This window comes from Macrobrachium rosenbergii, chromosome 6 (assembly GCF_040412425.1).
Source record: "Macrobrachium rosenbergii isolate ZJJX-2024 chromosome 6, ASM4041242v1, whole genome shotgun sequence".
NCBI lineage: Eukaryota > Metazoa > Arthropoda > Malacostraca > Decapoda > Palaemonidae > Macrobrachium > Macrobrachium rosenbergii.
In genome coordinates, this window is record NC_089746.1 from 40,876,512 (window position 1) to 40,891,511 (window position 15,000).

The window sequence follows — 15,000 nt, forward strand, 5'->3', positions numbered from 1 at the left end:
ACTTCCATGGTCCAAGATTAAGAAACATCAATCAGTATCGTGTAACTCCATTATATTACAGAATATAGTAATACTTTATTTTCTTTTAAGTGAATATTAACCGTAAGATTGCAGGCAGGCCTCTTTACTGTCACAGCACGAAAAATCAAGGAAAATTATTTAGTACAGAGAGAGATAGAGAGAGAGATTCTACCTTTCCCTTTTGTTGAATAATACTGATCAATAAGAAGAGGTAATTAGCTCAGTAATCAAAGGCCTTTGTCAGCATTGCTGGAACCGTGCGTAATTTAAGAGTCTCTCTCTCTCTCTCTCTCTCTCTCTCTCTCTCTCTCTCTCTCTCTCTCTCTCTCTCTCTCTCTCTCTCTCTCGTGCGCTCATATATTTTTTTTGCACTTTTACACCCTCTTTAGAAGTAATGTACCGTTCTTTATTTTCTAAGCTAGATATTTTTAGTTAATTACTGGTTTGTGAAGGTAAAGTCATTAATCGTCCCTTAGTTATGAATGTTTAAGGCTGGCTGATCAAGCCAAAGATACATGTGTTTAAAATTCGTAATTAATTGGGGGGCGGGTGGTATTTGTAAAGGGAACAGTATTTATAGCATTTTCAGTGAACAAAATCTATGACAGAAAGAGAAACATAAATGAGAAACATGGTATCAGGTTGGGGATGGCAACCTGGGATATGAAGATGCTGCGCTTTAAGAACATGTCAACGAAAAATCTCAAAAAGAGAAAAGTAAATAAGCCTTTGATATATTATTCTTCTTATATGTTCATATTGCTGTGAAGTATATTTTGTTTCTCTCTTCTCTCTCTCTCTCTCTCTCTCTCTCTCTCTCTCTCTCTCTCTCTCTCTCTCTCTCTCTCTCTCTTCTTCTTAATATGGATCGGAACAGTTCCTTGAAAACTGGTATAATCTTGACACATTCCTTACATGTAATTCATACTGACATTTTCTGAAAACTTTCCATCGCAGTCTTATTTGTCTTTAGGAAAAAATATTTCTTTTGTTACCTATGCATCAGGCAATGAATACTGCATAAGACGATATTCGCATCCGTTCGTAAATAACCATCCATATAGCATGAACATCAGGTAACACCAAATGTAAAATCTGCATCCTGTGTTCGAATCCCATAGGGGATAGTGTCGTCAGTGCATCTGACGTGGTGCGCTGTAGGCATTACTCAAAATCCATGCAGACAAGGATCTTTACTAAATTAAAGGTTGTTTGCAGATTCCCTTTAGCCCCTAGTTGCACCCACGTATCAGCTTTATATTTTAGCTCAATTTCGAGTTCTCCATCTTGTTGTCCAGACTAGAATTTCTTGCAGTTTCATCTCTAGATCCTTGTAACTTTTATCTTGTTGTCCAAACACTCCAGCTCCCCCCATTTCGCTGTTCTAAGTGGTCTAGATATACAAACTTCTTGCATGGTCTGGCCTAATCTAATGAACAGTTTCAGTGTATACTCGATATGAATGGTAAACGAGCAATAATATAGCTTGTATGTGTATCCTATCTGATTGAATAATCTCTGTACCTTTGAGGTCTATTCTACCCGGACAGCACTATTGTCCAGTCTAATTGAGCAGTCTTCATTGTATATTCAGGATCTAATCCAAACTAACAATAATGTATCTTGTAGACCCAGTCTAATGAGCGATCTTCATTTTATCTTAGAGGTCCAAGCTAAATGAACAACTCTATACCTTTTAAGTCCGGTCTTATTAAGCAATTATCATTGTATCTTCAAGGGGTCTAATCTGGTTGAAAAATCTAATTTGTATCATATTGAACAGTCTAATTTATATCTTACAATTCTAATTTAATTGTATGTTCTAAGTCAAATCAAATTAAACAATCTTCATTGTATCTTCTAAGTCAAAATCTTCCAGGACGATTCTAACCGAACAACGCTGTCTCTTCCAGGTCCGGATTCGTGTGCCCTCAACTGCCGCGCTGTCGGCCTCAGCTTCTACGCCACTCTCAACCAGACAGTTATTGATGGCACTCGATGTGGCAACTCCGATAGCAACAAGATCTGCGTGGCGGGAAGATGCATGGTGAGTAACAAGCTTCCGCTCGTTCACGTAAGATTTGGCCAATTCACATTTGGGCAACTACATGTCTTGGACCTGCGGCAGAGAAATGGGTTCACTTTACGCGGTGTTTTCAGTGCGCAGATATTCTATAAGTAGACAGACTTGTGCGTCTCTCTGTTACAGATTGGTTTCTAATATTTCTTCTCCTATGCCTTCATCAGAGGCGGACTGATTAATGGAACTGGTATATTCGTCTCATGTTGTGTTTGTGTATGTATGTATGTATGTATATGTATAATATGTATATATATATATATATATATATATATATATATATATATGTATATATATATATATATATATATATATATATATATGTGTGTGTGTGTGTATGTGTGTGTGTGTGTACACATACATATATTATGCGTAAGTACATACGTAGCTCTTTGTGCAAAACGCACGCAGCCTTCCTGAAAATCTAATAAGGAACTTCAAGAGAAAATTCAGATTGAAGATAACGTTATACAAGTGTAGCAAAGCGAAAGAGCGTTTCTACGTAAACCAATTTTTACGCGACTTGTCATACAGAACCTCTGCGCCAAAATTTGTTTTGATATGCAATTTTCATATGCAAATATGCTGTAATTCGTTTTCAAGTGCTGAGTTTTCATCTGTTTAGTAAAAGGAAAAATGAGAATTTAATAAGAGTTATTTAGTATCGCAACTACACAAAATGAGAAAAAAAATTAAGTTTTTATATGTGTATCGCTTTTGTTCACAAGCCAAAAGGAAGCTTTTCACCATATTCATGAGAATTTTTTATAGAAATGAAGTAAATGTAGTTACCATCGTTGCGAGAGACTTGAATTTTTAAGAGACGCCTGTGAATTTACTGCCAAAGATATTCAGATCTTCCAAACTCAAGCTCTTTGTCATCGGATGACTGAAATTCGCCGGTCAAGAAAGCTGTCCTCAAACGAGATTCATACCGAGTCGTCTTCGCCGTCGGAAATTCAAAATGTTTTAACTCTTGGGTTTCAGGAGAGGGGTGTCACCTTACAGTGACCTCCATTATTTATCATTCAATTTGTTTGAAACTCTTTGCATGTATTAAGGGTAATTAAAGATAAGTGCATAAAAAATTGAAGACAAATTGGTTGAACGGTTTATGAGTTATTACTATTTTTATAAATAGTGCGTACAGGACTGAGATAAAGGGCCTAATGAGAGTGGGAAGGTTCGACGCAGTGTTGATTAGTCTTCTGTGTAGGTATATGAAGCGTAGCGGTTCATCCACGATTCAGCTGTACTGTTGATTCTTTCTGTAGAGCCGTCCCCATTTAAGGAAACACTTTAATGCATATGCACAGTTACAGCGTCGCATTATGTACTCAAAATTATCAAATATAGCCTGGGACACTTTCCTGTGTAAATCACAGGCTTATGGAAACAGAAATTGTTTTTTGCCCCGAGAAATAATGACTTTCTTTTGCAACATCCAAAAAAATCTTTCTTTCTTCTTGATCTACTATAAGCCGAATAGAATAACCGGCCCCCAATAAAAGTACTTTCGTGTCGTTTCAGTCACGTTTTGGCCGAACACAGAATTAAAATGAAGCCTTGCAGAGCACAAACCAAATAAAAATCCTCATTGAAAGAATAAAGTGCACGTTCGTTTATCATCACGAAGGCTTACTTTTATATGGTAGCGGGAACGGGAGCCAAGAAATCGAATTGTTGTCTTTTAATGAAAATTTTAGTGAATTCAGCGACTTGGAAAGTTCAGTGTAAGGGATGAGAGTGATGTATCTTACTGATGGAAGTAGTGGAAATCAGGAAAGTTTTACAGATTTTTCACAGACTTTTCATGTGTGGTGGTTCCACGACATCTTCATCAAACCACTGCTTATGGGACCTCTTGAGAACTTTGAAAGTGCTCAAGATTGTATTCGAAACAGGACTTCGGTATAGTGGAACACCTACAAAGACTCCTATAACAATCTGCAGCTATGGCATTACTCCCGGGTGTCATAGTAATAAACAAATTACGCAAAAGTTTATTCACTCCAGAGTTCATACGTCACTATTGCATTCATGATGACTGTTCACTGTGCATACCTAAGAAGGCTACGTTTATGAGAAACACCGGTTAATAAATGGGGAGAGGCTTATGATACCAGTTCTTTTTACTAATAGATGAACTTAAGATAAATATTGGTAAAAGCGATTTTTTCATATTGATAAAAATTTTATATTCAGAATTTCTGGTGTTCAGGTATAACTTTTCTCCCGTACAGTGAAACGTCATTGTCCTCAAGAAGTGTCTGTCTGTCTGTCTGTCTGTCTGTCTGTCTGTCTGTCTGTCTGTCTGTCTGTCTGTCTGTCTGTCTGTCTGTCTGTCTGTCTGTCTGTCTGTCTGTCTGTCTGTCTGTGGTGTGATGACATGCTGTTTGTTACAAAGTTTACACAACCCGTTGGAAAAAGCTTTTGCAACCTGCTGTCATGATTTCCTTCACCGAGGAATACAACTCCGCAGAATGTGGTTTACAACTCGCTTCTATCACATCAGATATGCAAATCGTTCATTTATTTATTCACGTTCTCATTCATTATGCAACTTGAGTTTCTAATTTGCACTGATTTCCATTCGCGATACATCTTTTCATTTTCCTGACAGAGGTCCTTAAAATCTGGATTAGCTTATTTCTTCCGATTCTTTAGTACAAGTTTTCACTGTGGATTGTGTATGTTGCCAGGCACCTTGAAATAAACTCTCCTGGTATTTGTTGATGGCAAATTGATAATTCAGGACCCAGGTGACCGGAATTAATATTTACGAGAGAGCGTAATGTATGTAATGTGTGTTTACGGGTGATCTGGTTCAAATTGTGCAAAGCGCTTCAAGATATTAATGTGAAAGTAGTGCTTTTTATGCTCGTTATGTGAAATCATGCATGTTAATTATGAGTTACCTAGCGATAAATTGTTGCAAAAGGTTAGCTTCAAGTGAGCAAACGTTATTCCGTAAAATAAGCGTTATCATTGATAATAAAATGGTCTCATTAATTGGTACTAATTAAATTTTATGTTCCTTTAAAGGTAAAGTGAGATATTTTATTACTTCACTGACCTATATTAAATCATAATTATGAAAGGGTTTTTGGGGGGAGCTTGATATTTGCAGAAAACAGGCTTTTTGATGCTGTCATATTCAAATAGATTATATGGAATTAGAAAAATATACTAGCAATGCATGAATGTAATATATTAGTTGGTCCGTGTGACGAGAAAAATTTTAATTCTTAAATTTCTAAATGATTCCCATTTGGCCTCGTTCTTCAGTCATACTTATTTTGGATATTGACTGTCAGCTCAGAAAATCTAACTAATCAATTTTCAAACCAGAATGCAGGTTTGTTTGGTGTGTTTATGATTAAGAATAATAGGCATGATGAATCTTTATTCTGTCATATAGACTACATGAAATTACATGAAAACTGTTCATTATGGTTATATATTATATTAAATAACATACAAGATGATATCATGTATGGTAAAAGATAAAGTCCCCAAGGCCTTAAGTTAAGACCAGTCAGATTCAACATTGAACAACACACACACACACACACACACACATATATATATATATATATATATATATATATATATATATACATATATATATATACAAACATTTATATATATATATATATATATATATATATATATATATATATATATAATATTTTTATCACTGTGATTTATATACAATCATGAATACATTTAATACAGAATAGACATACGAAGGGGAATTTATAAGTGATAAATGGATCAGTAATGCCGGGTCTCGATCCTCAGACAAACAATTTCACCCACTATGCCATCAAGAGATATAATACAGAGTCTGCTGTACTTGTTTATCGAGAGCGGGGAAATTATACTAGCTTCGGCATTACCTCCACCATGACAGCTCATTGGTATGTTTGGAATATATAGCTCTTATTATGAAATTTTTATCACTGTGATTTATATACAAATGAAGCTACCAATGTCGTTTAATATCAAATTCCCGCTCTCGACCAATGAATCGGTAATAACTTATACCTTTCTTGATTTAATAGACCATACTGCGTCGAGGGATCGGGATCCATTTATCCCTTAATATCGGGATATCCAGGAGTAGCGTGAATTTGATATTAAACGACACTGGTAGCTTCATGATCATGTGTATATATATATATATATATATATATATATATATATTTATATATATATATATATATATATATATATATATATATATATATATATATATATATATATACATATATATATATATGTGTGTATATATATACATATATATATATATATATATATATATATATATATATATATATATATATATATATATATATATATATATATATATATATACATATGGGGGGATTACATTTTAGTTCTGTATGGAATCGTATAAATGTGTGTGTGTGAATTTTTAGTTCTTATGGGTAGGTTTTGATTTTGAGCATAGAGTTTTATTCCTTTATTCCAAAGTTCACACCAAATGGATACCAAGGGGGAGCGGGCATTTCGTGAATGGATAAATATGACTTTGGCTTCTTGTGTTAAGTTGACTTACTGAATATTGAAAGTTAATTCCCATCTCTCACAAGAATGATTCCGTCGTTTGGAGGGTGAGGTTCTTTTTAAAAAGGCGCGTTGCATTAGTTTTCGTGGATGAATGAATACAAACAGTGATACGGCAAATGGATGTTAGCAGTTCGTATTTGTTGTGAAAACACTCTCCATTTCTCCCCCTTTCCCGTGTTTTAGAGTTACGAGTATAAGCGGGTCTTATCTCCATTCCCAACATTCGATATTAATTTGATGAAAGGTGAACCCGTAATTTAGGCACTTTTTGTTTATAGTCACCCGAAAGAGAGAGAGAGAGAGAGAGAGAGAGAGAGAGAGAGAGAGAGAGAGAGAGAGAGAGAGAGGCCGCCTCATATTAATAGAAACTTGAAACCGAAGTTGAGCATTAAAGTTGTTTGCTTCGTCTACAACGGCGTATGGGTGAAATTTCTTTGCTTTCATTATGTCAACAATGTCTTAGAAAAATGGAAATTAATACGATGTGATAACTGTAAATATATTAGTAAACAGATGAGGAGTCTAGACCTTCTAAGCAGCTGATTAAAACACCAGTTAATCAAACTTTGATGAACTCATGACAGGTTATTCATTCAAACCTATTGCATTTTAAAATTACCAATCATTAAGTAATGTCTGTTAATGGTTTGGTCTTTTGTAAAATTATAACGAGAATTGTGTATCTGAAAAGGGGTAAATACTCATTCCTGTGCAAGGCTGGACATGAGAGCGTGAGTTATGAAAATTGGACTTTTCAAAATTACTGTCTCTTTCCTTTCGAGTTTATGATATACTTATCTTTTTTTCCATCTGCGCCTCTTTTGTTGGAAAATTATTGCTTATATCTTTTAATTTTTGTGTTGTTTAGTCGGTTATTTTCTTTGTAGTTTAGTTATGTATGTAAATTTTTCCTTCACTATATCATACTCTGTTTTTTAGTGATGTCTCTGTCGTTTCAGCAGAGTGAAAACAGCAGTATACTGATATACAATATGTGTGTTACTATAGCCCATTGACTCCTCCGCCATAGCCTGCCAATATTAGAATGAATCTTTGTGGCTAGGAGAATGAACCTTAGCTTTAAAGATGTTTTCCTGAGCATTTTTGTTTTAATTTTGCGATTTCATATTTTTTTGTTCGAGACTCGTCATACTCACATTTCCAGTACCCAAAAACCTCACTCTCATTTCAACTTCAACCAAAGGCAAATGTTCTTTTATTCCATAGACACCATTAGCTTCTTCCCTTTTATTCCATAGACACTATTAGTTTCTTCCCTTCTTTATCAAGTTTGCCTCTCTGGTCTCTCCATTTCACCGTCCGTGATCCGTGAGCTGATATAAAAAAAAAAAGTCCTCCTTTCGTGGTGACTTTTTCTTTGTCTGTGAAGACTTTCTATACATTAGATATGATTTTGATAAGCCTCTTCCTTCCCCCCCCTCCCTCCCTCCCTCCCCATCTCATCTCGCTTACCCTTTCATATTTCCCCCCCTTTTTTCCATACCTTTCCATATCTTCTCATACTAAACTGATCATTCAGTCCCCCGCCCCCCTTCTCAGTTCGACCACCATTCAGAACATCCGTGGCGCCGCCCGTCTGCAGGTCTGACGTGCATTGTTACCTGCATTGTCCGACGGCCGGGGATTGTTAGGTCATGCTCTTTCAGACCATTCACTGGATAAGGGATAGGAGAGAGATGGCAGGAGTATTCTCTCACCTTCCCTTCCTTCCTTCCTTTCTCTCAGCTCCTCGTCCGTTGCTCCTCTTTCAATACGGGGTGAAAAAAAAATGAGGAGGAGTTTTTGTCTGGGAGCAGTCAGGGTTGGTTTCACGTGTTGCTTCTAGAGCCTGCCGGCGCGTTCTCTCTCGTTTTGTTTCTCACCCCGTTCTTTCGCTCATTATATTTTGTATATATATTATATATATATATATATATATATATATATATATATATATATATATATATATATATATATATATATATATATATATATGTATACATACAATACATACATTATATATATAATGTATGTATGTATGTATACATACACATATACATATACTGTATATTTTGTGTATATATATACACATATTATACACACATATATATACATGAATATGCGTGAAGTTATTATAATCTTAATATGAAATTTCGATCAGCCATGTTTGAACATGCATGCTTACGAAAGCAATATTAGCACTGCGTTATTGATTTTTTTATTGTTCCATTGGGTTGATACCAACGTTTATCAAGATTCATATCTCGCCCTGTCCATATCTTATACCTCCTACCTTTTACGCGTCAGTTGTAAAAATCCTAAATAAACTTGCAATTTTAGGACCTACCGAAAATGACAGCGAAAGACTTATTTTTGTTCGCGAAAGTAAAAAAAAAAAGATCAGATATTTTACCCTGAGGCCAAAGTCGTTAATCCTCAGATCTGTTTCTTGCACTATCCCATTTCTGCCAACTGGAGCCCATTACAGTTTTATCACCTGGAGGCTAGCGCTGACCCACAGGCCTAGTTTTATACATACAGGGAGAAGCAGACACAACCGTTCTTGATACAACCTCACAAATGTTAAAGATTAACCTAAATTGGGCTTGACAAAAGTTTGATCTGCTGTTATCCTTAAAACTAGTCTTTTTTTTTTTTACCTATTTATACAACAAAATTACGTTGTTACTTCCATCCTTATTTACAGGGACAGTAAACTTGGCTTCAGTACTATAAAAAGTGTAAATGTTACTAATGTAATATCGACTTATTTTTTAAAAGTTTACTAATGATATCGATCCTTTTGATGTTTTCAGTTATTACCTCACATATAAAGACAAATAGCTTAGAATACAGCATTTCAAAATCTGACGGTCTTGGTAGGGTAAAAACAATAATTCATTTCGCATAAAAACAGAATGGGGTTTGGATAAACATTCCTTTTTTCAGGAAATGTATTTTGGCCGGGGAACTGTAGGAAAAAAGTTGTTTATATATTGTTTCCGTTTAAAATAAAAATTCATTAATTATGAAACTGCAAAACTAAAAAAAATTTAACTCGTGTTGCTCCTACGAACAACCAGTATTTTTTTTTGAAATTGTGAATCTCCAGGTGTTTGCTATTTTCTTTGAAAAATATATTTCTTGACGATACTTCAAAGGGATCTTTCATGACGGGGGAGGCGAGGATGGAAACGAATGAGACATTAATATCTCTCTCTCTCTCTCTCTCTCTCTCTCTCTCTCTCTCTCTCTCTCTCTCTCTCTCTCTCTCTCTCTCTCTCAACACTTCTATGAGCAGAAACCACTGGGATACAATATTACCTCGACGCCCTAGTAACCTCTCTCTCTCTCTCTCTCTCTCTCTCTCTCTCTCTCTCTCTCTCTCTCTCTCTCTCTCTCAGTACAGGGGAAAGTGTTTCGATTCCATGAGCGGAAACCACTGGGATACAATGTTATCTCGACGCAGCCGTACTCAAGAGAGAGAGAGAGAGAGTGTGTGTGTGTGTGTGTGTGTGTGTGTGTGTGTGTGTGTGTGTGTGTGTGTGTGTGTACCCCAGACAAGGCGTAAAAATACTATTATGTTCTAGCACTGTTTATTTTTGATCCATGGATAAACGAAAAGCGAACCTTTCAGAAACATTTCGAAAAAAAAAAAAAGTAGTTCAGTAGAAAGGGAGAGTAGCAAGCAATGGGTAATAATCCAGTTGATCCCCTCGATTAACCACGGTTACATGAGCTCTGATTGGGCAGCAACGTGGGAATAGGATCGGTCTGACGGACGCTTGACCTTTGGATACTCTTGGTGGGTGGTTCTATAGTTGTCGATACTGATGAGATGAAAAGGGAAATTTCAAAGATTCTTTGATTCATCAAGCTTGTTTTTATGGGGCATTTTGTTTGATCAGTAGTCTCTCTCTCTCTACCGGATGCGTGGAAATTAACCATTTCTGATTTAGACAGCGATTGGCAGTAGTTTATTTATGTATACATACATACACACTCACATTTGTATATATATATATATATATATATATATATATATATATATATATATATATATATATATATATATATATATATATGTATGTATATATATATACACATACATACTTTATATATATATTCATATATATATACGCACATAAATATGTACATATGTATATGTATGTGATATATACATATAATTATATACATAAATAATACATACACACACATGTAGTTTTTATCCCAAGGGTACAGAAATATTCATTTATATAGGGTGAGGCAACTTGTTGCCTTATGGGAGGTAGACTAGCATCCGAAATACTAGTATTTATTTAAAAGCAAGAAAAAAAAAAACACTTGTCCTTAAAGTCAAACATATGGTATTACATATTACGGGCTCTTGGATAATACCGAATTGGGAAAGTTAGTTAATAAAGAAAAAAAATACATATATACTCATAGATATTTCTTGACAGAGATGCAGCCGTTAAAACAGCAAGAATTCGTTTCTAGCTCCTTTTTTTACCCACACACGTACAAGTACACTCGCTCCAGTAAGCTTTCACGTGCACTGAGGCTTACGGCAACATTTTTACAGTTTCGTGCCTCTTGTAGTCTGCCAAGATTATAACCCACACACCCCGCTCTGCTCTAATCCCATAAATCCTCAAACAATGAAATTGTTTGTAAACAACTGGGAGATTTCCCTTCCGTGACAAATCTTCTTTACTTCCCGTAGCATTTTACTACCATTGCTCCATTTTCTGAGGGAAAAATGAATTGTTGGTAACTACGAATATGCCAACCGTCACAGGTAACACAGACTTTTCGTTGCACAGAGAATCTTCTTTACCGTAAGCCTCCCGGCTCTGGGTTACAAAGATATAACTTTCCCTGCCTTTCTATTTAATTTTTTTTATTTGATTTGTTAGCAAACGTCGTTCCAAAATGGTTTTTGAGAGTCAGCTAGGAACCTATATACAGTATTTATTTTTCCATTATTTTTTATTCTAGGAAATGTTTTTCCATGACTATTTTTGGAAATATCATCGACCAACAGTTAAAATAATTTTTATCACGGATATATTATCCCATAGTTTTCACTGTCTGAATATCCATTTTCCCTTTTATTTTCTAAACCTAATGTCAGATTCTCTTTTTGATTCTAGCAAATATCGCTCCAAAACTTTTTTTGAAAGCATCAACAACCAACCGTTACATTTTTTTTTCTTTTTGCCGAGATATATTATGCCATAGTTTTCAGATTTTTTAATATTAATTTGCATCAACAACCAACCGTTACATTTTTTTTCTTTTTACCGAGGTATATTATCCCATAGTTTTCAGTTTTTTATATTATTTTTCTGTTTTTAAACCACATATAAACTTATCGATGATTCAATTTTCGTTCATTTTTACGTTTTGTTAGTTTTCAGTAAAAGAAAACTATTGTGCCGGCTTTGTCTGTCTGTCCGCACTTTTTCTGTCCGCCCTCAGATCTTAAAAACTACCAAGTCTAGAGGGCTGCAAACTGATATGTTGATCATCCACCCTCCAACCATCAAACATCCAAATTGCAGCCCGCTAGCCTCAGTAGTCTTTATTTCATTTAAGGTTAAAGCTAGCCCTGATAGTGCGTCTGGCAACGATATAGGCCAGGCCACCACTGGGCCGTGTTTAAAGTTTCTTGGGCCGCGGCCCATACAGCATTATACCGAGACCAACTAAAGATAGATCTATTTATTTTCGGTGGCCTTGATTATATGCTGTACAGAAAACTTGATTGCGCCGAAGAAACTAAGGCGCATTTTTTACTTGTTTATTTTCTGAGGAAACATTTAAAAGAGCTCGTTGAAGGCACAAATTATAACTATTTAAAAGAATAAATTCTCACATTTCACAGTCTGCCAGCCATGTGTAGTAGAGCATTTGGGAATAATGCGATTGAAGCGAGAAAATGGAATAATGTGATGACAGTGATAAAATGCAATAAAATGAACAGCGGCAACGGTGCATTTATCCCGGCGTGTTGAAAGCCAGGAGTTCGGTTTTATTAGTAAGGCCTTCGGGTGAAGAGTATCGGAACTATTCCAGTAAAAGTGGAACGTGCTGGGCATAGCATACATAAATGCATTCGATGAGAGGAAAGAAAGTGCGTTAGTGTGTTAGAATTGTTCTGCGTACATTATTTTCTCAGCTGCGCCATTTTCATTTTTTTTTTTTTTTTTTTTTTTTTTTTGGCCAAGGAAAACCTTACAAATTGTAACGACTTCACTTGACCATTTTCCTTATATTGGTATGTCGTTATCGATTTTCTCTCTCTCTCTCTCTCTCTCTCTCTCTCTCTCTCTCTCTCTCTCTCTCTCTCTCTCTCTCATTTGGTGCATTTCTACCATCGTCGGTCAACAAATCTTATTATTTATTTTAATACTATCTTGGGGTTTGTGGCTTTTTTTTCACCTACTTGGAATTGGAAAAGCTTTAACTGTAAACAACCTTAAGTGGAGTAGGCAAAAAAAAAAATAATAATAATATAATAAAGAATCGTAAACCCACGAGAATAAATATGAAATCGGAGTAAAGTATACATATGTATAGAAAAGTCACTGTCAAATAATGAAAGGAGCATGTCATTTTAAGGGAAGATAAACAAAATAGGGGCATTCGGAAACGAACAACAAAAAGGGGAATATATAGTAAGCAAAAGTCAATGTAAAAAATAACAACGCAGAATCAAATAAAAAACATCACAGTAAGGGAAGGTGAAAAAAGTACGAGCATGCACAAGTAGTATGTTGGCTGGAGGCATGCAAGAATGGAGACTGATTAAATCGCATAAATGGAAGTCAGATAAATGGGACCCGTTGTTCGAGGGCAAAAACTCATACTTTATGTGAAGTAGAAAAGGGGTGGGGGAAATATTAAAGCAGAGAGAGAGAGAGAGAGAGAGAGAGAGAGAGAATATGAATGGTTTGACCCCGTTTGGATGAGGATTACCTCGTAGGGGTCCTCCTGTTTTCACTATTTTTAATTATATGATGCTATAAATTTTGACGAAGCACTGATCACTACTGCCTGTTCTCACGCGTTCGCCCTCTACACCCTGGCTGCGACCAACAGCAGTCGAGTAATAATCATGTTCATATTTCGCTCCTGCAATCAAGAGAAGCAAACTGGTTGTTTAGGGAACGCTCCATACCATTCCTCAGCTCGCCCAGTCTGTAATCGAACACAGGTACTTCGGTGGATTAGTGTGTGCGTGTGTTTTTGAGAGAGAGGGAGAGAGAGATTTCCTTTGGTCGTCTTCCGAGCCCCGCCCAAGGTCATTATTCCCCCCAGTGGACGTGATTTTATAATATAAACGTGAAACCGGCGAGGAACTTGGGGAATTTCATATACAAGGTTCAACTATTCGGCGCATTTTCTCTGCCCAGGAATTTTTACTCCTGGCAAGATTCAGTTTCATTTTATTTTTCATTTTCTTGGCTCTACTTTTTCTTTAATCCCTCCTGAGGTGGCATGCAGTGGTGTGCTGTTTACATTGTGTTTTTCTAAATTACACCGGCCATGGAGACTGCAGTCTTCAGGAACTCATGGCATGTTGTTTTCATACAAGGATGTTTTGAATGTCATAAATAATTTGTAATAAATTATATATATATATATATATATATATATATATATATATATATATATATATATATATATATATATATATATATATATATATATATATATATATATTATATATATATATATATATATATATATATATATATATATATATATATATATATATATATATATTATATATATATATATATATATATATATATATATATATATATATATATATATTATATATATATATAATTATATATGTATATATTATACACATACTAACACAGACTTCACTCCCACTTTGGCCTTTGTTACTGAGACAAACGAGGGTATAAGATCAAAATAAAAGCATATTTATGAGTAGTATTTCTTCTGTTGGGTTTAAATGGCTTATATTATTGAAACGGACCAGGGAATAAGATCAGTATAAAGATATATTCATTATCAGTAATTCTTCTGTTGAGTTTAAAGTGAGGCCGTTGAACTTCCTAAGCTTAGGGTATACAGTTAAGCGTGTGATAGACTGGCTCTTTTACGAGTAGGCCTATGAATTAAGATACCTGTTTTACTAGTTCTAAAATTACAAACTTGGCCAACATCCGGAAAGACGACTCAGTCTATGATCATTTATTTAACAAAATTTTACTCGATTTTCTTTGACATTTTTATTATAAAAAAATTTTCAATTTATAGGA

General features: G+C 35.1%; 1 protein-coding gene across 10 annotated transcripts in view; it reads left to right on the forward strand.

The window, feature by feature from the left end:
- LOC136839462 (thrombospondin type-1 domain-containing protein 4-like) overlaps positions 1-15,000 on the forward strand; it is a 795,787-nt gene that overhangs the window by 736,254 nt on the left and 44,533 nt on the right. For all 10 annotated transcript variants that reach the window (XM_067105522.1, XM_067105530.1, XM_067105532.1 and 7 more), the window contains one exon: positions 1,935-2,068. In XM_067105522.1, the coding sequence (XP_066961623.1) occupies positions 1,935-2,068 (134 nt within the window). The remainder of the gene's footprint in view (positions 1-1,934; positions 2,069-15,000) is intronic.